The sequence below is a fragment of the Peromyscus leucopus genome, chromosome 2, assembly GCF_004664715.2.
Source record: "Peromyscus leucopus breed LL Stock chromosome 2, UCI_PerLeu_2.1, whole genome shotgun sequence".
Lineage (NCBI taxonomy): Eukaryota > Metazoa > Chordata > Mammalia > Rodentia > Cricetidae > Peromyscus > Peromyscus leucopus.
In genome coordinates this window covers 32,227,683-32,250,290 of record NC_051064.1, presented here as the reverse complement: position 1 = coordinate 32,250,290, position 22,608 = coordinate 32,227,683, and the positions used below count along the sequence as shown (strand labels likewise).

Here is a 22,608-nt window from a genome sequence, read left to right as displayed (position 1 = left end):
GATCCCATTTTGTCTAAAAGATCTCTTTCACTAAGGGTACAGGACAAGTTGGCACAATCACAAATGAATGAGTGAGAAGAATATCCCTGAAAATGCAATTGAGTGGTAGGGTCTGATGAGGTAGGTAAGACTGTCTATAAAAGTACTGGTAAGCCATAAGCCATGTGGCAAAGTATAGATTTACAGAAATGGGTTAATTTAAGACATGAGAACTAGATACCAAGAAGCCTGACATGGCCATAGTTTAAAAATAATATAAGCCTTTGTATGTTTATTTGGGTCTGAGTAGCTGGGAGACCAGTGGGTGAGAGAGATTTGTCCTGACCACAGGCCAAGTGGAACACAAGAAAGCTTTCAGCTATAGCTGTCCCCTACCCCACCAATAGGGAGACAAGGTGAGGTTGGTCCCTAAAACTCCCTCAGGACCAAGTAGATGGCTCCAGGGTCTAAGAGAAAGGAGATGGGCTGCTCTGATACCCTAGTGACTACCCAAGGCTCCATGTCAAAGATGACAGTGGCTGGGTCAAGCAAGAAAAACCCAGGCCCCCTCAGTCTTCCATGGCCAGGCCTAGAAGATTGGCTGGAGGACTGGTCTGTGTTTGATATTCCCATGCTACAAAGTGCGCAGGGACAGTCAACTGAACAATGACCCTCCAAGGACCTGATGGTCCTTGAGGCCCATGGGGCAAGGGAGCCCAGGCAATCACCAAGTCCAATTGGATGGCCTAGGCCAACATTTTGTATTTTTGTTTATGGGTTTTCTCATCTCTCCCATAGTATACCTTAAAGGCCAGTACTAAGACTTCTTCCTGAGGGGTTAATGGCCCTCTCTTCAGATGTTTATGCTTGACCCTAATGTTGGGGAAGCTCTTAGAAAAGAAATAGGTCATAAGGAGTTGTCTGCCCTCTGTGTTTTCAGGGTCTAGATTAGTATACAGTAATAGGACCTTTGTGAGTCTTTCAAGAAACTGAGATGGATTTTCCTGTCTGTCCTGAACAATTCCCTGCTGTTTCCCATTATCAACTGGCTAAAGGGCAGTCTTACAGAGACCCACCAGTAAGCAAGTTATAAACTGGTCTCTAGCTAGAGCAGCCCCTGGGGTATTATGATCCCATTAGGGGCCATGTTTGGGGACCACCTTGGTACCGGGTAGATGTGCTGCATTGGTTTGATGAATTTCATCAGCAAGGTCCCAAACTTACCTGCTTACCTGTACTCCTCAGGAAGTAGGTTGTTATAGTTATATATATATATATATATATATATATATATATATATATATATATAATGAAAGATGAGACTATAAGATTAAGTAATATATTGGAATTTGTTGTGGGATGTCTTTCTGTATGCTGTAAATATGTGCTTCTCTGATTGGTTGATAAATAAAGGTTATTGGCCAATGGTGAGGCAGAATAAGTTTAGGCAGGATATTTGAACTGAAGAGACAGGAGAAGAAAGGAGAAAGAGAAGAAAGGCCACCCCACTGTTGAAGTGCTGTGGGATGGTCTGTATGTCAAATTGCTCTGATTGGTCAATAAATAAAACACTGATTGGTCAGTGGCCAGGCAGGAAGTATAGGTGGGACTAACAGAGAGGAGAATTGAGAGAACAGGAAGGGAAAGGGAGTCACTGCCAGCCATCGCCATGACAAGCAGCATGTGAAGATGCCGGTAAGCCACAAGCCACATGGCAAGGTATAGATTTATGGAAATGGATCAATTTAAGATATAAGAACAGTTAGTAAGAAGCCTGCCACGACCATACAGTTTGTAAGCAATATAAGTCTCTGTGTTTACTTGGTTGGGTCTGAGCGGCTGTGGGACTGGCAGGTGACAAAGATTTGTCCTGACTGTGGGCAAGGCAGGAAAACTCTAGCTACACTGAAGGAGCTACAAGATACCAGCAGACTGGTAACACCATGGCCACATGGCAACATATAGATTAACAGAAATGGGTTGAACTAAGTTATAAGACCTAGCTAGCAAGAACCCATAGACCATACAGTTTGTAAATGATATAAGCCTCTGTGTGCTTACTTGGGACCAAGTGGTTGTGAGATGTGGGTGGGAGAGATTTGTCTTGACTGTAGGGTTGGGCAGGACCAGAGAAACTTCCAGCTACAGGAATTCTTTTATAAAAGAGGTAGAGTTATGCACATAAGAACCCAGTTTCTTTTCTATTTGAGGGAGTTCTGCTAGTGAGAAAAAGATATATACCTTAACCAGTCCATCCTCTCCAGCTACCTCTCAAAATTGGAGAATTGTATATTTGGGTGGGGTGGGATGCCATAGTTACATGAGAATGGGTAACAATGACTGGAGTGGGCCATTACTGAATAGGAGGAAGGGACAGTTGTATTGGAATGGTGGGGTTCATTATCAGGGTTTGAAATGGTGGGGGTTTGTTATCAGGGTCTAGAGTAGTAGTAGAGGGTTCTTCTAGTTCTGATTCCATAGCTTGGAGGGTGTGAGCTGGTGAACAGGAAGCACAGAGAGAAGTTTTGGAGCTGAGGTAAAAGAAAGCTTAAGCATAAGGCAACTCTTTCCATCTACCCATCCACTGGCAGAAATTGGAAAGTCCCATCAGGGTCTAACCTGCCATTAATTGGCCATTTTTACCAGTTATCTAAGTGATATTTGGGCCATTTCTGGATGCAAAGGCAGAGCAGTTTAGAAGCCTTAAATAGGGGATTAAATGTAGAGGTTTGAGGTTTTCTAAAAGACACCCCAAAGGAGATACTGGGCTTATATTACTGGTAGGCTTATTTCCCATGAGTGAGGCAAAAAAAAAAACAAAAGCAAAACAACAATAGCAAACAAAAAAAGATTCAATGGCTTATACTTTCTAGCATCTCAGAAATTGAGGACCAATAGACAATGCACAAGCTACCCATTGAGTCCTCACACAAAGGGCAAGGGCAAAGGTACCAAGCCTGAGGGACACATAGGTCTGATGTATACTAGGGACATCATAGGTCCCATAGATGAGAAGCAAGGCCTCAATCATGAGTAATGGCCAAAGGTGATTGCTGGTGAATGTGACCGACCATTACTCTGAAGGCAGTGGCTGGGATTTCCTCCCTCTTCCAAGAACATCTTGGAATCTTGGTCTTCCAAGAAAATGACCAACGGTCATTTCCATAGGTCCACAGAAGTATTTACACTTACTGGAGAGGGGAGACTCACCAATTGTAGTAGCTGGTGTTGTGTGGAGGGGTTTGTAGATAAACTGTGTCCAGGGTCCCTGGCACATCTCAGACTGCTGACAAATAGGGGGAAGTGCCAGAAGGGCTGCTGTGTCTTGTAGCACCAACGTTGTTAAAAACAGCAGATGAAAGCAGATAGAAGTGCCATGAGACAGGGCTCACATGAAGGGTTTATTAAGAGGAGAGTCAAGAGCTGAGGAGAGAAGAGAAGAGAAGGGAGAGAGTGTGAGGGATTGGAAATGAGAGATGCAAAGACCTGCCTGCCTGACTCAGAGGAGTGGTGGGAAAGAGAGAGAGGAACAAGTAGAGCTTGCCTTTAAAGGGGGTCCTAGAGCATGCATATAGAGGTTTACTCATCTACACAGTGCATGTGCATAGATTAAGTGACTGCAACTGTATGACCCCTGTGCATTGGCTAGACATTTGTATGAAATGTTAACACTATCTACCTATCTATCATCTATCTATCTATCTATCTATCTATCTATCTATCTATCTATCTATCTTTTGTTTGTTTGTTTTTCAAGACAGGGTTTCTCTGTGTAGCTTTGCGCCATTCCTGGAGCTCACTCTGTAGCCCAGGCTGGCCTCAAACTCACAGAGATCTGCTTGCCTCTGCCTCCCAAGTGCTGGGATTAAAGATGGACACCGCCACCACCATCTGGCCTATCTACCTATCTTTTTTATTTGCACTTTGCAGTTACCACAAAGATTGTAAGTACAGACATGATATATTAGTCAAATACTGAAGTATTAGTATGGCTATTCCTGACATAGGGATGAGGTAGACATGTATGGAATAATTTGCAAGCTCTTACAGATAAGGCCTTATTGTAACAGACCCAGCAACCAGTCTTTCTCAAAAGATGCCATGTTTTTGAGGCCCCACATATTTGGTTTTGGAGTTAATATTTCTGTGTAAGATTTATGTTTTCTCTTGCCTTCCCCACAATAGCTGTTCCACTGTTTAGTTAAAAAAAAGAGGAATTTTGGTTCTGTTGTTTCTTATTATCAATTTTAATCATGGAGTTATTGAACTGAATCCATTCAAGTGTCCTAATTCAACTGTGTACCTTAGATTTCCCTAGTCACATTACTTTCCCTAATAATAGGCCTATCCAAGCTGCATATCTATCCATGATAATCAGACAAATACTTACCATGGATCCTAGCCAACTTTTCATTGCCAGGAAGGTCCACAGAGCTCTTCTCAATTTTCACTGCCTGTTCTATATCCAGGTTCCTGGATTCCTGCTCATACAAAGGGTAATCAAGACACAATAGTTTTGTATATTTTAGCCTCTGAAATTTTTGTTTCTAATTTACAAAAATCATTATCTCACTTCTCTTATCCAACCCTCATGGACACAGTAAGCAAACTTATGACATACAAGCAATTATGAATCAAAAGAATAATAATTAACTTCAATTAGAAATGTATGTTTATTTATATGCATTATACAGATTATAAAAACTGTTTTGCTTTAATATTCAGGTCTGATGTATAAAAGATGAGTCTCTCAGATTTATTCTATCAGGGACTATAAAGTTTATAATCTTACATAAATTTCAGAATTGATGAACTAAAAATATCTAGCTGTTGTACTCTTATTACTGTTGTGCCCAGATTGCAACCCCCAGAGAGACCACCAAAGATGAGCATGCCAGAATGCAAAAGCAAGGTTTAATTCTGGATATCCAAAAGTAATACAAGCCTAGGCAGGGACTTTGTCCAGCAGATCCAACCCAATGGAGGCTGAAGGAAGTGCCTGCCTCTCTGCAAGCTCAGTTTTTAAAGGCAAAAAACACAAGGTTACATCATTTAGGGGTGCTAGTATGGGTACAATTCTGATTGGCTTGCTTCTAGGGACTTTCTAGAAATCATGGCTTAATCTTACTTCTAAGGGGGTGATTGCCCACCACCATTTCTCACTGGCTGCCCTTAGGTAGGGACATTTTTATGGTCAGTTACCCTGGAAACTAGGGTTGGAACATTCTTTGGTCAAACAGTTACCTAGGGAACCAGAGAGGGGACATTCCATAGTCCAGCAGTCATTACCTCATGACTACCTTGGGACTGTACTTTTACACTTCCTAGTTTCTAGAATCTGGACTGACTGGTTTCAGTAATTCATGGCCTATTACAGTAACTCATGGCCTGTACCTAAAAGGAGAAATCTTAGGCCTTAGTTTTAGGGTAAAAGCATTTTGGTCTTATTTCTAAGATGCCTCATTTTGGTCTCACAATTACAGCTTATGAAGAAATGGTCACAACAATCACAGAGTGGAAAAATATGCATCGCTATGCTCAAATTTGTCCTCATTTTCTGTAGATTGTTGTGCTTCTGTCTGGATATTTAAAAAATATTTATTCATGCATATGAGTGTTTAGCCTACATGAATGTCTGTGTAACATACTTGGTTACTTTGGAAGTCAAAAGAGGATGTCTACCCCCCAAAGACTGTGGGGTACAGATAGTTGTGAGCCTCCATGAGGGTGTTGAGAATAGAATCTAGGTTTTCTGTCAGTGTCTGGTCCAGAAGGGAAGTCAGGGAGAACAAGGAATGGGAGACCATGGTAAATGAAGACCACATGAGAAGAGGAAGAGACAGAGTGCTGGAGAGGCCCACAGAAATCCACAAAGATACCCCCACAAAAGACTGCTGGCAATGGTCGAGAGACAGCTGGGACTGACCTACTCTGGTGATGGGATGGCCAAACACCCTAATAGTTGTGCCAGAAACCCCATCCAAGGACTGAGGAAGCTGGGTGCAGACATCCACGGCTGGGCCCCGGGTGGAGCACTGGGAGTCTAATTAGTGAGAAAGAGGAGGGTTTATATGAGCGAGAATTGTTGAAACCAAGGTTGGATAAAGCACAGGAACAAATAGCCAAACGAATGGAAACACATGGACTATGAACTAAAGGCTGAGGAGCCCCCAACTGGATCAGGCCCTCTGAATAGGTGAGACAGTTGATTTGCTTGATCTGTTTGGGAGGCATCTAGGCAGTGGTACCAGGTCCTGGGCTCATTGCATGAGTTAGCTGTTTGAAACCTGGGACTTATGCAGGGACGCTTGGCTCAATGTGGGAGGAGGGGACTGGACCTGCCTGGACTGAGTCTATCAGGTCAGGTCGATCTCAGTCCTCGGGGAAGGCCTTGATCTGGAGGAGGTAAAGATGGGGGGTGGGCTGTCAGGAAGGGGAGGAGGGCAGGAGGGGAGAGAACAAGGGAATCTGTGGCTGTTATGTAGAACTGAATAGTATTGTAAAATAAAATTAAATTAAAAGTGTCAAAAAAAAAGAATCTAGGTTTTCTGAAATAGGAGTCTCTGTTTTTAATTGCTGAGCCATCTCTCCAGACTTATGTCTGAATATTGTAAATGCCTTACTTATTGATGAGCATTAGAATTAAAGTTTGGGTCTAGAGAGATGGCTCAGCCATGAAAGGCTAGGCTCACAACCAAAAATTAAGCTGAATGTACTGGTGAGTTTTTAATATACTTTTTTTCATGGAGTATATTTTTACTATAAGAAGTTTAAAATCACTTTATTACTAATAAATATCTACTTTTCAATGATAATAAGTAATGCAAGTTTGAGCACTTTTCTGTCTTCAGTATAGAAACATCAAGTATGAGAACTAGTTTTTACAAATATTTGAAAATTTTAATGCAGAGTGCTTGGATAGCGAAGCTGCCATCCAGTGTTCCATTTAGAGACTGGAACTAGTCTAGAGAGAAAATAAATGGACAGAGGCCTACACATGACCTTGAGCCATATGTGTGCTCCTTGGGTTTTCCTTTTTTTCAGTAAATGAATAATATATAACTTCCTCAAATGCCCAGTTGTGAAACTGATGGAGCTAGGAAATGTGTATATTTGGAGATAGTATGTGATTGTGTGGTCCTATTTGGATTGTTCAACTGTGGAAGTAGTTGTCTATCACTCTATTACTGGTGGATTTAAATAAGACTTGCAAATTTTCTAATGTGCCCCCACATTATACAACAGACTAATTTTCATGGCCAGGGCCTTTGGTGGCTCCCATTCCTGCTGTAGTTTCATGTATTCATGTCCATTAAACCTTTATCTAAACAACATTCAAGAAATTAACATGTTTACCATGTAATATTTAATATTTGTTTGTGTTTGCAGTCTTTACACTGTAAGGCAGAATATGTAATAGCACTTATCAAAAGATCAGAGAAAGAATCACAGACTGGGCGTATTTGGCTAAGGGGGAAAAATGCCCCTGAGTAGCAGCTGTTCAATACCACATGCTTTCTTTTATATTTCAAAGGTTGCCCACATTTACCTTAATTTAAGAACATTTTCTAATTATTTGGAATTATGTAATATTGTGATCATTTTTTGCTTCATTTTAAAGCAGATATAGATATATAGATAAAGAAGGTAATCAAATTTGATTTGATATGGAAGCTGTTTGTCATATGGTATGAAAGAAGATCTCTTCTACAAGTACTGGACTGAGCTGTAAACAGCTAAGTAACATGCTGTTTGGTTTCTTCTGTTCTGATGCAACTGTAGGCCAAACGCTTTCCAAGTTGTTGCTGTGGATGGAGTCTGCAGTGGAATTATTCAATGCCTTTCTGCTGAAGACTGCATGGATTGGCTCCAAGCAATAGCAGCTAACATTTCAAACCTCACAAAGCACAATGTAAGTACTGATACCAGGAATGACTATATAGCCAAAGTCTCTCAGCAGCATTCATAGGTTTATTTGGTAGCATTTAACTTTGCTTCATCTGCTTAATGCCATGACAAGAATGAGCCATCTGAAAGCTTCTGAAACACAAGAGAAAAATCACCTCGACATTAGCACCCAGACATGAGTGACATGTATGAGAAAATGCTCACAGTTCTCCTTTGCTCAAAGACATAAAAGCAACTGCTTTAAACAAACATTAAGCAGATCTTGTCATGGAAGTGGTATGTTTTAAGAGCATCCTAGGAAAATAGGCTACTGAATTTCAAGGAAATGTTATTGATTTGTCTTCAGTGACTTCAGGACTGCAGCTGAAAATGTATGAATGAGGAGGTTCAGGAGAAAGGTGTTAATATGGAGACTGAATGCTTCCCATGGAACCCTGCAGGAACAATGCTAGTGAGTGGATGCCATATGGGATGCAAGAACTTGTGCAGCACAGCCAGGTCTCGGTCATTAGAAAGTGCTTCTCTCCTAACTTATCTTTCAAATATCCTTTCTTCTCCCTCAATTTCTGTGTGTTTTTGTGGTCACCATATCTTTGTTATCATTACATGGAAATAATTTATCCTTTTTTGGTATTAATTTCAGAAATGTAGCCCAACAAATTTTGAAAATCACAAACTAGGGAGAAATAAAGAGCTTAATCTATAAAATTCTTTCTGGACAAACAGGAGGACCTGAGCTTGATCCCCAAATCTCCAAATTCTGATGTGAAGAAGTATAGTGCCCTAACTTTTTAATCAGCACTAGAAAGCCAGAAACAGTCAAATCACTGACACTCACTAGAATTTACTGGCCAAGAAGCCTAGGCAACTTATCACTCTTTAGACAAGTTGATACTCTGGAAAGAAAGATATTACTGATGAGTAACTGATGGAGATCACCTTTAGCAGGTTGGGTTGAAGGGAGTTCTGGTTACAAAGAAGATGTGTGGAATCAGCAAAGGGAAGAAGATGGGCACAATCTGAGGGGGAATCAGGATGGCTGCCAATGTATTTAAAAAAGGATACACCTTTTATACTCTATAGTTGCACATAGGATTCAATGGGTGAGAAGGTGCATGTGAGCTAGGATGTGGCTAGAAGTCAGGGGCTGAAGAATTTAGCATTGACCTTGACAAGTTTAAGGCAGCAGTCATATGTTAATAGAAGGACCAAAATTCCTCTGCTGGAGAGATAGGAGTGTCTCCCTTTTAAGCAAGCAGGAACTTTCCTCAAGCCCCTCTTATCCAAATGCCTGACCTTGGGCAAAAGACTTCTGGGGACCAAGCACTCCAATACAATTCAAGAGTAATTTTCATTCTTCAAGGGTCATGATGCATAATTTGTGCTAACCTGTTCCCTAATTGTGTCTTAGTCTTACTATATGAACCTGTTCCCCTCATGTGCTCCCCAAAGTGAAGGTCCTGATAGTCTATTCTTTTCCTATTGTAACCACACCATTCTGATTTCTCTATACTTATTAACTGAACTCTTGCCCTTAATGGACTCAGGTTCTGTACCTGGATTGTAGGTGTTTTATTCTTGGGATCAGGTCTAACTTTTCTGTTCTTGGAGAAATTAGGAAAGCACAATGATTTTCTGGGTCTACAGTGGCAGGATTTTTTTTCCAAAGAATTATTTTGTTTAAAGAGGCTATTGATTTATACATTTTCATACAAAGCTCACACAAAATTCCCAAAGGAAAACCATAAGGGAACTCTCATAATACATACTGAGAATCATTAAATATGAAAATTAAAATTAAATGTGCTGGAGAAGTATGGCTTGAAATGTTGGAAATTAGCCAAATAGCAATGGTCATCATGAAGTCCATGGCCAAGTAACATTGAGATTGCTCTCTGTCATCTATAAACATGCATGCACACTTGTAAATGAACACACAGGCATGGACACAGACACACATACACATTAGTATAACTTTGCTAAATGTGATAGTATTATAGATCATATCACTCTTGAAAAATAAAACATACTTGTAGTCACTCATTCCTTTGCCTCTGTTCCTTTCTATACCCACAGTTGTTTCATAACATACTGGAATATTTGTGATATCCTCAGTGATACTCAGCAGTTTGAATTTAGCAATTAGACAAAATAGCAACTCTTACCCATTGACGAAGTCACAACTCTTTCTTAAAACAAATGCCCATGTTATCTAGAGTAACAGCACACATTTTGCTTTGGACAACAGGAAGTCAGCTGAGACACTGGGCAGTAGCCTGACCATAGGAAACCTTAAAGCCTGCCCCAACAGTGACACATTTTCTCTAACAAGGCCATAACCACTCCAACAAAGCCACACTCCCTTTGAGACTCTGGGGGCCAGTTACATTTAATCTACCATAATCATAAAACTTTCAAGAAAGTAGTAGGAGACAACATCAGTACTCAAATATCAGGAATTTTCTTTATACCCATAATGGATTTGCCAAGAAAGAAATCACCAAAAATAGATTTACTCATGACAGTCTTAAAAACAGAAAGAAGTACCTGGGGATAGCTCAGGAGAAGAAAGACTTCTCAGGCTCTAGGGAAACACTGAAGATGGCTGTGGAATGTGGAAAAGAACCCCAACGAGAGAGAGGGGGGGGAGGGAGAGGGGGAGAAAGGAAGGAAGGAAATGAGAACAAAAGCTGATGAAAATGTAGAGAAAGAGTAGTTTTTCTTAAGATTTATTTATTTATTATGTATACAGTATTCTGCCCGCATTTGTCCCTGCAGATCTCATTACAGATGGTTGTGAGCCACCTTGTGGTTGCTGGGAATTGAACTCAGGACCTCTGGAAGAGCAGTCGGTGATCTTAACCACTGAGCCATCTCTCCAGCCCCTGAAAGAGTAGTTTTTAATCACTGATGAGTAAGTCACAAACTGGTACTGTCACTATAGAAATCAAAATGAATGAAAATCTTATAGTTTAGTTTCTCAGTAAACTAAAATTATAATTACCCCATGACTTGGGTATATTCTACCCCTCAGAATATACCTGCATAAAAAATAAGAATATGTGTCTGCATACTACAGAAAAACATGTACACCATATTAATTGTTGCAGTATTCACAGTAGCTAGTATATGGAACCACCCTAATTCCAAGTAAAATTTACCCAACAGCAGATGAAGAGATAAAGACAATATATTCATAGTGGAGTTGTACTCAGCCATAAAAAAGAATGAAATGTCATAAGCAGCATAAACATTAGTCAATACTTCTGCATACTCAATAGAAATCTTAGTCTTGTAGTTTTATCTATTTATATTCATTTTTCCTTGGGAACTTTTTCTCTGAATTAACAGTTACTCAGATATGTAGAGGAAAATACTACATGTTGTTATCTCATTCCTTCCCATAAACCATCACTAACTGCTCCCTACCCCTATTTACAGGCCATTCTGTACATTTTTTGTCGTTTTCACTGTCTCTAAACACAGAAGCTCTTCAGAATATGAGTATGAGTCATATACTTAAGTTTTCTTATTACCATCAAATAAAATATTTAATAATTTTCTTTTATTTATTGAGAATTTCATATATGATCCCTGCATTTTTATTTCTCTCTCCTCTTTTCTACTCCTCTGAAGTCCACCCCCACACTTCTCAATGAGGTGCCACTTGGTAATTATTATTTTACATATATACACATAAATGTATAAATACACCTTGTTGAATCCATTTATCATTAAATGCATTAAGGTTCAACACTTGAGATTGGATAACTTATCAGGGAGAGAATACTGATTCATTCTCTGTATGCAGTTTTGAATTGCCTGTAGCTCTTCAGTAGGTGTGAAACCTTTTGAGACTCACACACTTTCTAACATATTTTCTGAGTCTGTGACACCCTTATAACATTAAATAGCAGAAACTCCCAAAGACATAGTTAAACTTTAAACTTTATTCACTACTATTCATTATTATGAAAATGTGACCCTAAATAAATCTTGATAAAAAGCTAAACTATGTATCCTATATTTAAACTAATGTTTGAATAGGAAACCTTGGTTCTACCAATGGTTACACAAGATGTGACACTCAATAAGACAAGCTGACCACTAAACACTTCACCTGAAGTCCAGCTTTTAAGATAGAAATAAAGTTGTCCTTGCTTTCCTTACTAGGATATAATAATATTCAGATAAGGTACTTAATGTATGTGACAACTACCATAGTTCACAAGATACTGCTTTTAAATGTCTACAAAGTGAGGTCCAGAAGAGCCAAGGCTACACAGAGAAACCCTGTCTCAAAAAATAAAAAAAAAAGGTCAGCGATTTTTTTTACATATGGCATCTTGAGGAGAATATTACATGACAACAAATTGGAATATATTTATTAGCATATCCAATAAACCTTCACAGATAATAAAAATATATTTCTTTCATTATTTAGTTTCTTACTATATATTGAAACCTTTCTCAAAGTCTAGGTTGGAAAGAAGAAACTGTAGTAGTGTCTAGTAGTGAAATTTCAGAGACAATAGTCAAGAAAGTGAGCAGGAATAGCAGCAGGAAAAGTTGAAATCATGCTCATTTGAGATCTGATAAAAGTGATACCTTGACTACATGGATGTCTATTAAAATCTGTAATTCATGTTTTTGCATGAGGAAGCATCACACAGATCTTAACTGATGGGCATTCTCTGGAATTACTGGATCCATGGCTAACAGGGACTTAAAATCTTCACAAACAAATCATTTTGAGAATATTTGCTAAACAACTAGAATTGGAAGAGACATGGTAATATATGTTCTCTGGAAGTGTTCCTCAAAACAAACAGGTATTTGGATAGTCCACATAATGAAAATACCATATGAATTTTAGTCAACCATAGTACATTACCATTGATTCACAATTGTGCTCACTAGTCTATAGTAAACAAATACATGGTGTTCTAGAAATAAAGAAAACTATTTGTGGGGTATGTGGGAACTCTTTCTGTCATGTGTGTATTTTTTCTATAAAAATAATAATGTCTAAGATAAAATTTCATTTAAGTATATGTGTGCATTAATTAATGTATTAATATAATTTGACATCATTGTTGGCTTTCTGACTTTTTAGAACATATATTCATGCTTTATCTAGGGACCTACTGCATGAATTTGATGACTACTAACTAGGATACAATATTGAGCAAAAATCTTCCCCTGTGGTGTGTTGCTGGAGGGCTTCTCTCCAGGTTCCCCAAGCCCCGCAGTCCCACAATCCACTTATAAAATAATCACTCAGACGCTTATATCACTTATAAACTGTATGGCCGTGGCAGGCTTCTTGCTAACTGCTCTTTTATCTTAAATTAACCCATTTCTATAAATCTATACCTTGCCACGTGGCTGGTGGCTTACCAGAGTCTCTACATGCTGCTTGTCGTGGTGGTGGCTGCAGTCTCTCCCCTCCTTCTTCCTGTTTCCCCAATTCTCCTCTCTCTTTGTCCCTCCTATACTTCCTGCCTGGTCACTGGCCATCAGTGTTTTATTTACATAGAGTGATATCCACAGCAGTGGTGTAAGAAGTCAACTGAAGAAGAGAGATGTGAATCAAATAAGTACATAAATGTGGTTGCAATTTCTGTTTCATGGAGTGAAGCATTATGAGAGGCTGTGTGTAGGTACTTCAGGATGTTACAAAAGATCCAATGATAACTGAAATTTGAGAGTGAATGACAGATGATCAGTGAGCAAGAGTGGAACAAGATCAGTAAGAATATGTATCTAAGCAGAAGGGACAAATAGTGGGTCCCCCAGTCACAAAAATAAATATCAGTAAATACAGATATTTTGACTGATATTGGCTGAAATAAATGTGTTTACATGCTTACAAGTGAGTGCTTCAAAAAATACTTTTCTTAAGGATGCATCATTATTTAAATTACATATTCTTACTAGATTTATGGCATTAAATATTTCTTCATGAGATAATAGCAGTCATAATCTTTATTTACTTGGTATCCTTGTTTAATAAAACAAGATAATTCAGGAAGAGTAGCATAAATTTTAAAGGTTTTAGTATTCAAAAGTTAGACAAATTTGATTGAATAGAATCTTATGAGCAAGAACCTAGCAGATCTGGATTCAAAGCAGATCTTTGAAGTTATTAATAGCAAGTCACTAATTTCTGGGTTTTGAGTGTGGTAGCGCATTGTGAAAGTATTGCTTGCATTCTAAGAGACTGGAAATTTTGCTGTACCTCACAGCCAGAGTCAATAACACACCTTTAGGTTACCCATGACTATGACTGCTATCCCACTGTGTACTCAGCCTGTTTGTTTAAACTGCCTTTAGGAGAACAATGTAGTAATCAAACTTAATTGTCTTACACTTCCCATGCAATCAGCTTTTATAGTCTAAGAGGTAGTATTAAGTAATATACTCTTCCATGCTCCAACCCAGACAGCAATAAGTGGATGTGTGCATGATAATATAGTCATTTGCTGAAAGTGACAAATAGGTTGAAAAGCAACTTTATATAATAAATATGCATCATAAATGATAGAAATAACAGTTGTCTATTATTTGTTAACATTTTCTTGTTTGTTATCTGGGTCAGTTGGAATTAGTAACTTAATCACTTGTAAAACTCTATTAGAGAGAGATTTTTGTAAAGGAGATTCCTTCACCCTGTGATGCTTTCTGTGCCATCCAATACATACAGAGTGAGACACCTTTATTAGGTTCAGAAACAGACATCACCCATGGAGCACCCAGACTCAACACAGATTATAGAGAGGAGAGAAGGAGAGGCAAAGGCAGATGTAGGAAGAAAGAAGTATAGAATTTAAAGCTGGGGCTGCCCTAGGTAAAATTACTCCAAGGGAAAGTACTTATGACTTATTTTCCTTAATGCAACACTGGTGGATTTGAGGTACTCTAAGGTTATTACTAATTCGTTTAAACCAATGAATGTGAGGAAAGTTATTGTTATTAATAGAATATAAAACATTAGGAACATGTCATATTTTAGAAAAACACTATAATTTGATATTGATGTATCCAACTCTTATTAAATAAGAAACACAGAAACAATGCAAAAGAGAAAGCCGAGAGGTCAGAGCTCAGAGCCAAAATCTCACCCTTCAGCCTGCGGTGTCCCAGCCTCCCGAATCAGAGCCCTATTTCCTGTCTGTTCATCTATTTAAAGAGACAGAACAAGCCACAGCTATCTCACCTCACCAGTTCCTCAGCTGGTCCTGTTTCCTCAGACTGGAAGCTTCTGTGTCCTCATCCCAATAGCTCTCAGCTGAACTGTGTTGCTCCAAAGCCTGAAAGCTTAACCAATCAAATGCTTCTAGTTTCTGGTCCTCACGCCTTATATATCTTTTTGCTTTCTATCACCACTCCCTGGGATTAAAGGCTGGTTTTCTGGGATTAAAGGAGTGTGTCACCACCATGCTTGGCTATTTCCAATGTGGCCTTGAACTCACAGAGATCCAGAGGGATTTCTATCTCTGGAATGCTAGGATTAAAGGCGTGTGCCACCACCGCCACACTCTTGCTATGGCTCTAATAGCTCTGACCCCCAGGCAACTTTATTTATTAACATACAATCAAAATCACATTTCAGTATAATTAGATTACCACCACATTTCCCCTTTTCTATTTTAATAAAAAGAAAAAAAAGCAAAAGGTTATGACTAACAAAAGAAAAACTATATACAAAAGTACAATAACTATATACAATATATACAAATAATAAATACCTAAACAGGCATTGGACAAATTAGAGAAAATAATTCCATTATCTATCCTATTTTGGTAAATCCAAGATGTATCTAATGCACTTTCTATCCTAATTAATTTTCAACTATAAGTAACTAATCTTCAACCATAACTAACTAATCTTCAACTCCCTCAGAGACCCAAGAAGGAAATAATATTAGCTAACAAAAATAAAAAACAGGAAGTGCATGCAAGCAACTTCCAAAAAATTTGTGAGTTGACAGAAACAGCCAGCTGCCTGGGCAGTCACCTGAGGTTTCTCCGCAGTGTTGGGGCATCATCTTCAGCCTATAGGCTTAGTGTATCTGACAGACTCATTTGTGAAGTAGGATGTACACAAGGTCAACAGTTCAATCTCATATTGGGTGAGAGCAGTCCATGTACCAGAAACACCTGAATTCCACTAGTGTCCTGTCATGATTCAGGATTTTAAATTCTGGAAATTGTTGACAGTTTTTAAATTCAGCTGTCCATTCTTCTTGACTGTGTATATATGGCTTCATCTCAGCATCCCCTTCTTCTCCACATCCCTTTATTAAATGCCAGTCTACTTTTGAGAGGCATGAGCTTTCAGCTGCTGTTCCATTGTACAACAGAATCCATCGGCCCTCTGCCTGTTAAGCTGCCTTCGAAGAAAAGGGCACCGTACCTTTTCTGGATGCAAAGGCCACTTCAGGGATGGGGCCATATTGTCCTGGCCTCAGAAGATGCCTTTTGATAAAGCCATAACCACACTTGTTTTGACAAGAATCAGTAGTCCCTTGTTTCGTGATCTGTCTGTCCATTTTGTCCTGTTGATTCGAGGATACTTTGTTGTCCAGTGGCTAACTTTTGCCACAAGGAAAGTTGACTCCATATGCAGTTTCTTCAATGCCCATATTTTCTCTGAAGTAGATTAGTACTGCCAGGAGCTGACATGTATCAAAAAAGAAAAATTTTCTAAGTTATTAAAACATTTTAAATGTCATATTCTATAGATCTCTGAAGGGTTTGAAGATGACCTGTCTAAAACATCTCTGCTCAATTTTTAAAACATATCTAATATGACTACAAGTTCTATTGTAATGTCTAACTACTAACTTTCATTTCTTTATATCCTAGTAGTTGGTAATAATAACATTCAAGGATCAGAAATTTGTATTACATTGTTAAATGAATGGTATAAATACAATTAGAAATATACATATAGCATTTTCTAATATCTAGCAGAGAGGAGAAATAAAAGGACAGAGAGGCAGAAAAACTCAAGCTACAATTGTATAAAATACTAGTTGCTTATATTGTCTTTACTATATGAAATATGGTTGTGCACATATATATGTAAACTTAAAAACATACATATACAGTGAATAAACAATATGATCTGTATTTAAAATGAGTAAAATCTTATGTATTGACTGAGAAGACCTTTTTATCTTTCTTCTTGACAAAGATTCTGGATTACAGTGGCTGCTTACTGTCTCAGTGGTTCTGGAATGCCTTGAAGAACTTGTCTTGCATTGACATGTGCTATTTATTTCCACTATCTTTATAGTGTTGTTTGTATATATTGTATAGGTTTATATAGTATACTTTAAACTATGTCAATTTTATAGTATACTTTTGAGATTGTACCTTATAATACATCTTATTATCTCATCTTTGCTCCTTTGTGGTCATGCCATAGCTGGACTGCAATAAGTCAAAGCAACACTTCAGTGTTCAGGGTACAAGGAAAATGGATGAATACAGCTGAACTTATCTGCCTTCACTTCTTTAAGGGAAAGTAATGTTTCCCAGAAACTCACATTACATTCCTCAGAATACAATTCCATGGTAATCCATGGAGGTTTAGGAAAGGAGCTAGTATCCATTCCATGCTAGCACCTATGGTGGAATAAATAAATTGAATAATGTTTCTGATTAGTGATTGAAAAGTGATTCAATAACTACCACCTTCTTTAATACAGAAAAAAAGTCATTGCTAAGGTAAGTCATGGATAATATAAGCCTTCAGATGGATGGGCAGATCACTTTAGGAATCACAAATACAGGCTGGAAAAATAAAACATTATTCTCCATAAAGATATTGGTTGGGGAAAGCTAATATAAAGGTAAATAGATGGCCTTTTGTTGAAGCAACAGCCTTGTAGGTGAACTTAAAAATTTGGCAGAAACCAGAAATCAGGTTTCCTTAAAGATGAACTGAGGACTATGATCAGAGGGTACAGAATGAGGTTCTTCCTTTTTGTATTCATGAACACATTGTATCTTTAGATATGCCTTATAGCTAATGTGTTATTTTCTGTGGGTGTCAGACATGTAGGTGTCAGCTAAAAAACTGGCTTATGTCAAGTAAAATCAAGTAACTGAGTAGTCACTTAGGTGAGAACAAAAGCAAGAGTGAGTGAGGTGGTACATTGTATGCAAAGAATGGCAGTCATGTTTTTATTCTTTATTTTTTCAAATTTGTCAGGAGGTGCTTTAATAAATTAGACCAACATGTCTCATGTAAGCCAACACCAGAATTTAAAGTTTTGCTGTTTTTAAGCAAGTTTTTATACTGGAAATTGACAGTCTATGGAAGATTGGACACTTGATCAGGCCTAACATCTCTTTGCCTTTCTTTCTGGTCAGTCAGTCTAATTGCATATAGCTCATCAGTCTCAAAATGATAAGCACAGCACAGGGGCCTCCCTCTATACACTGGTCTCAGCAATCTCCTAATACCTGGGGCTCCACTTAAACATGAGTCACACTGTGGTCATAATGGCAGGAATAGAATTCCCCACTCAATAGCATATAGAGAAAGTGACCCTCATATGAATTTCATATGATGACAGGCATAGCACTGAAGAGAAACAATATATGCTGATTAGAGAGACAAAAAATCACATTGAACTTATGAGAAAGATTGATATGAGATTCTGTATGATGTAAATATGTGTTGATAATATAGCAGTTTGGCCAATGATGCAGCAGAATAAGGTTAACCAGTACAATCAAACTGAAAATGGAGATGAAGGAGGGCAGAGTCAGGGCAGAAGTCAGTCAGCCACCGAAGGAACAAGGTTCCAGGGAACCAGTAAGCCACAGGGTTCACGGCAATACATACATTAATAGAAAGAGGTTAATTTAGATGTAAGAGCTAGCTAGTAATAAATCTGAGTCATTAGCCAAGCATTTATAGTTAATATAAGCCTGTGTGGTAATTTGGAAAGTGCTAGGTATAATTGGGCATAAGTTAAGAAAGTTCCACCTTCCTTTACAAAAGATCTTTTAGATTTGCCGGTTATTTGCCTGCATGCATTTCACATATCCTTTGTTCTAAAATGGCATTAGTAAAGCTAAGGACATATGAGTAGGGAGTAAATGTGCTCATTCCCAAGTTATCATGCAAAAGTCACCATTCTTCTTTTATTTAGTGTGCTACTTCATAGTTCAAAAAAGTTCTGGTTATTTTCCTCACCTAAGACTGAGAGTTATTTTTTTTTAATATTTTTAATTGAAATTCAATAACATCAATCTCCCTTCCTTTTCCTCCCTCTATCTCCTCTCAGTTATCCTCCCTCAAACTCCACCTGTGGCCTCCACTCTCCACTTGTTAGCCTCTTTTTCTCTGATTTAGTTTGTTACACAGACACACATACTCAGATATATAAACACATGTATAAATAGAAGCTGCTGAGTCCATTTGTTGTCTGTGTGTGGGATTTCAAGACTGATTGCTATGTAGGAGAAACTAATTCTCCTTATACCAGCAGCCAATAGTTCCTTTAGTTGTTTTTTCATCTAGGGGTGAAACCCCATGAAATTTTCTCCATTCCATTTTAACATGTCTGGTCTGGTCTTGTTTATGCAGTCATTTCTAGGAGAGGCTGTTTCACAAGAAGACTTTCTGATATTTTGGCTTTTATCATCTTTCTTTTTCCTCTTTCATTATGTTTTGTATGTCATAGATGCAGGAGCTGTGATGTAGATGTATCCTTTGGGCCAAACTTATTAATCTCTGTGTTGTATCCAATTGTGGTTTAATCCAATGGTCCCCATTTGCTGTAAAGAGATGCTTCTTTGATGAAGAGTGTTAGTTACATCTGTGGGTATAAAAACAAAATATAGACTGTATTGAGAAATTATGATGATCTAGAAAAGTAGTGATAATAGATCCTCTCCTAAGATCTATGACCTCACTAGCCCCAGAAGGGTGGCTAAATTTCTAATACCAGGCTTAATTTCCTTTTTGTTAAGTGAGCTGTGAATCCAATTAGTTGTTTGCTATAGACAAGTCAGTTTCACTTCTAGTTCCTTTATACATGTCTTGTCATGCAGATCATTATTATGGTTCATAGGTGGTGCAGCTGGGTAGGCTTGCTTAATTGCTTCCATCCTTGTCACCTTGCATGATATTTTCTGGAACAATGAATGCTACATCATAAAGAAAAAGCTTTCATGTTAGACTCAGCTTATTCATTGTAGTCATGTGTCTAATGTGTATGGCATCTTCAGCAATAGAGACCCTTCAACTCCTGAGAGGCAACCAAATGGTACCTGGATAATTTATATTGTTTTGGGAATCACTTGTACTATCCTGATGAACTCTTCAAAAAGAGGTTTCTTTTTGCTGGTACTCAAGTTTTTGTTAGTCTATGGTTCTTGTGGGGAATATTATCAATCTAGGAGGTTTAATTGTTTTTAAGATATGTGTGTGTGGTATATAATTTTAGGTAATTACAAAATAATATGATTCCTTGGAGCCTTAAACTGCCCTGATGTCATTTGTCCTTCCTCCTTATGTATTGACCTGACTCCCTTTTCCCCAGTTGAAATGCTGTTATTCTGTTTCCCACTTCATTTTCACCAAATATGTAACTTCTTATGACATTATCTAGTACCCATTGTGACAGCACTATGCTTAGGTACCATATACATTAGGGCAGCTTCTCTGTTCTTCTATAGGTGCTTGGTACTTTTATCCTAAGATTTAAGATTATTTCTTACATGTTTGGAAACTATACAAAATAACCTTCAGCATAACTGTCTATTATCCATTGTGACAGCACTATGCTTAGGTACCATATACATTAGGGCAGCTTCTCAGTTCTTCTATAGGTGCTTGGTACTTTTATCCTAAGATTTAAGATTATTTATTACATGTTTGGAAACTATACAAAATAACCTTCAACATAACTGTCTATTATCCCTGCATATCTTCATTCTTGATGTTTGTGAAAGCAGTAAAGATGAGTACTCTAAAGGTGAATTCTTAACAGGTTGTTTGGAAGGTTACAGCGTACTTTTAGGCTATTAATCAAACTCTTGTGCTTCAGTGTGAGTCTGAATGCGTATGTGTGAGTATGTGCATGGGTGTTTGTGGGAGTGAGTGTGTAAGTGTGTATGAGAAAGATTTTGTAAGTGATTGTGTATGAGTATATGAGTATAGAAGCATAGGTGAATGTTTTATGAGTTTGTATGAGTGGGTATATGTGAGTATATGTAAGTGTGAATATGTATATGAGTGTCGTGAGTATGTATTTGTATATTATGAATGTATATTGATGAGAATGTGTATATGTGTATGTATAGTAATCATGAAGGTGATAATTAAAACAGATACTACTAAAATTTTCCCAAACCAAGAAAAATAAGACATATGAAAGTTCAAATATCATATTAATCCATGTACATATGTTTATTGTTATATCTTACATGTGTAAAAGAAGCCTTTGTACTTTTATGTAGACCTGGATGTTTTCATGTCTTTTTACCATAAGAAATCACTGGAAGAACACTGAGCTCAACTATGGACTCTTAAAGTAAAAAACTAAAAGCAACAACAACAAAATCAAATCATTTTCTGTTCTTTTCTTTACTTGGGAAAAAGCAGAGGGTTAGCAGAAGCAATAGCATGGAGAGCATATCAGAAAGCTCTGATGCAATTCATGTCCAGGTAAATTTGTGTCTGGAGTAATATTTTCTCTATGTCCTAACAAGTCTTACTCTGTACCATAGAAGTTGATTTCTGCACCAGAAAAACTCTACAGAGAACCACGGTTGCAGAGGACAACTAACTGTGGCCCCAATTCCAATTGGTAAATCTACAATACAGCATCTGCTTGTAAGTCTCAGGCTACATCTTGAAAAAGTAGATAGAAGGATTTGTAAGAGCCAGAAGGAGAGGAAGTTTTCCATGAGATTGTGCTCCTTCCTATGATATAAAAGCTACACTCATAAAATCTTAACAACATTGCTTCCTAAACAAGACCCAAATAATGATACCAATTAATATTAATGTAATCTTACAGAACCCCAAGTCTAGATGTACTACAGACAATTAATGACTATTGAGAGAGAGAATTAGTCTTCCCAAGAAATGAACCTCCTTAAATCATATGCATACAAACAGTGCTAAAGACACTCAATATGTTTGTTGTTGCTGCTGCTGAGTGTTTCTGTATGTGTTTAACAATGTGTTTAATAATAATAATAAAAAGAAGATCATGACTCATGAGGTAGATGAAATGAGATAAAGGAAGGGGAAGTGATGCTACTACATTTTCATTAAAGAAATATTGGCCATACATGCTTGTGAAATTTGAAACAATCTTTATCTTCAATGATCATCTTAGTAATGTTCATAAATAAATACTCCTTATAGATCAGGTCCATCTTATCCACCTAAATACCATGCCGATCCATTCATCAAGCTCATTTTTTTGTGAATTTTTACAAAGTTTGAAAATGCAAAGGTGAGTGAATTAGAATCCATTCAACAATTTCTTTCTTTGGAACCTCTGTGCACGCAGCATTTAATATAGCTGTGGTCTATTGTGCTTTCACTGTGGGAAGCTGCAGTATGGTTACCTTTACCTCTGTGGATTAATAGCTTTATCCATTTGGTATGTTATCAGCAACATCATGTCTTTCCACTACTTTTCATTTTCCTGTAGGATCTCAATTATATGTATTCTGAAA

At 37.8% G+C, this 22,608-nt stretch overlaps 1 protein-coding gene across 11 annotated transcripts in view; it reads left to right on the top strand.

The window, feature by feature from the left end:
• Sntg1 (syntrophin gamma 1) overlaps positions 1–22,608 on the top strand; it is a 741,147-nt gene that overhangs the window by 550,438 nt on the left and 168,101 nt on the right. For all 11 annotated transcript variants that reach the window (XM_028855148.2, XM_028855136.2, XM_028855144.2 and 8 more), the window contains one exon: positions 7,762–7,891. In XM_028855148.2, coding sequence (XP_028710981.1) covers positions 7,762–7,891 — 130 coding nt within the window. The remainder of the gene's footprint in view (positions 1–7,761; positions 7,892–22,608) is intronic.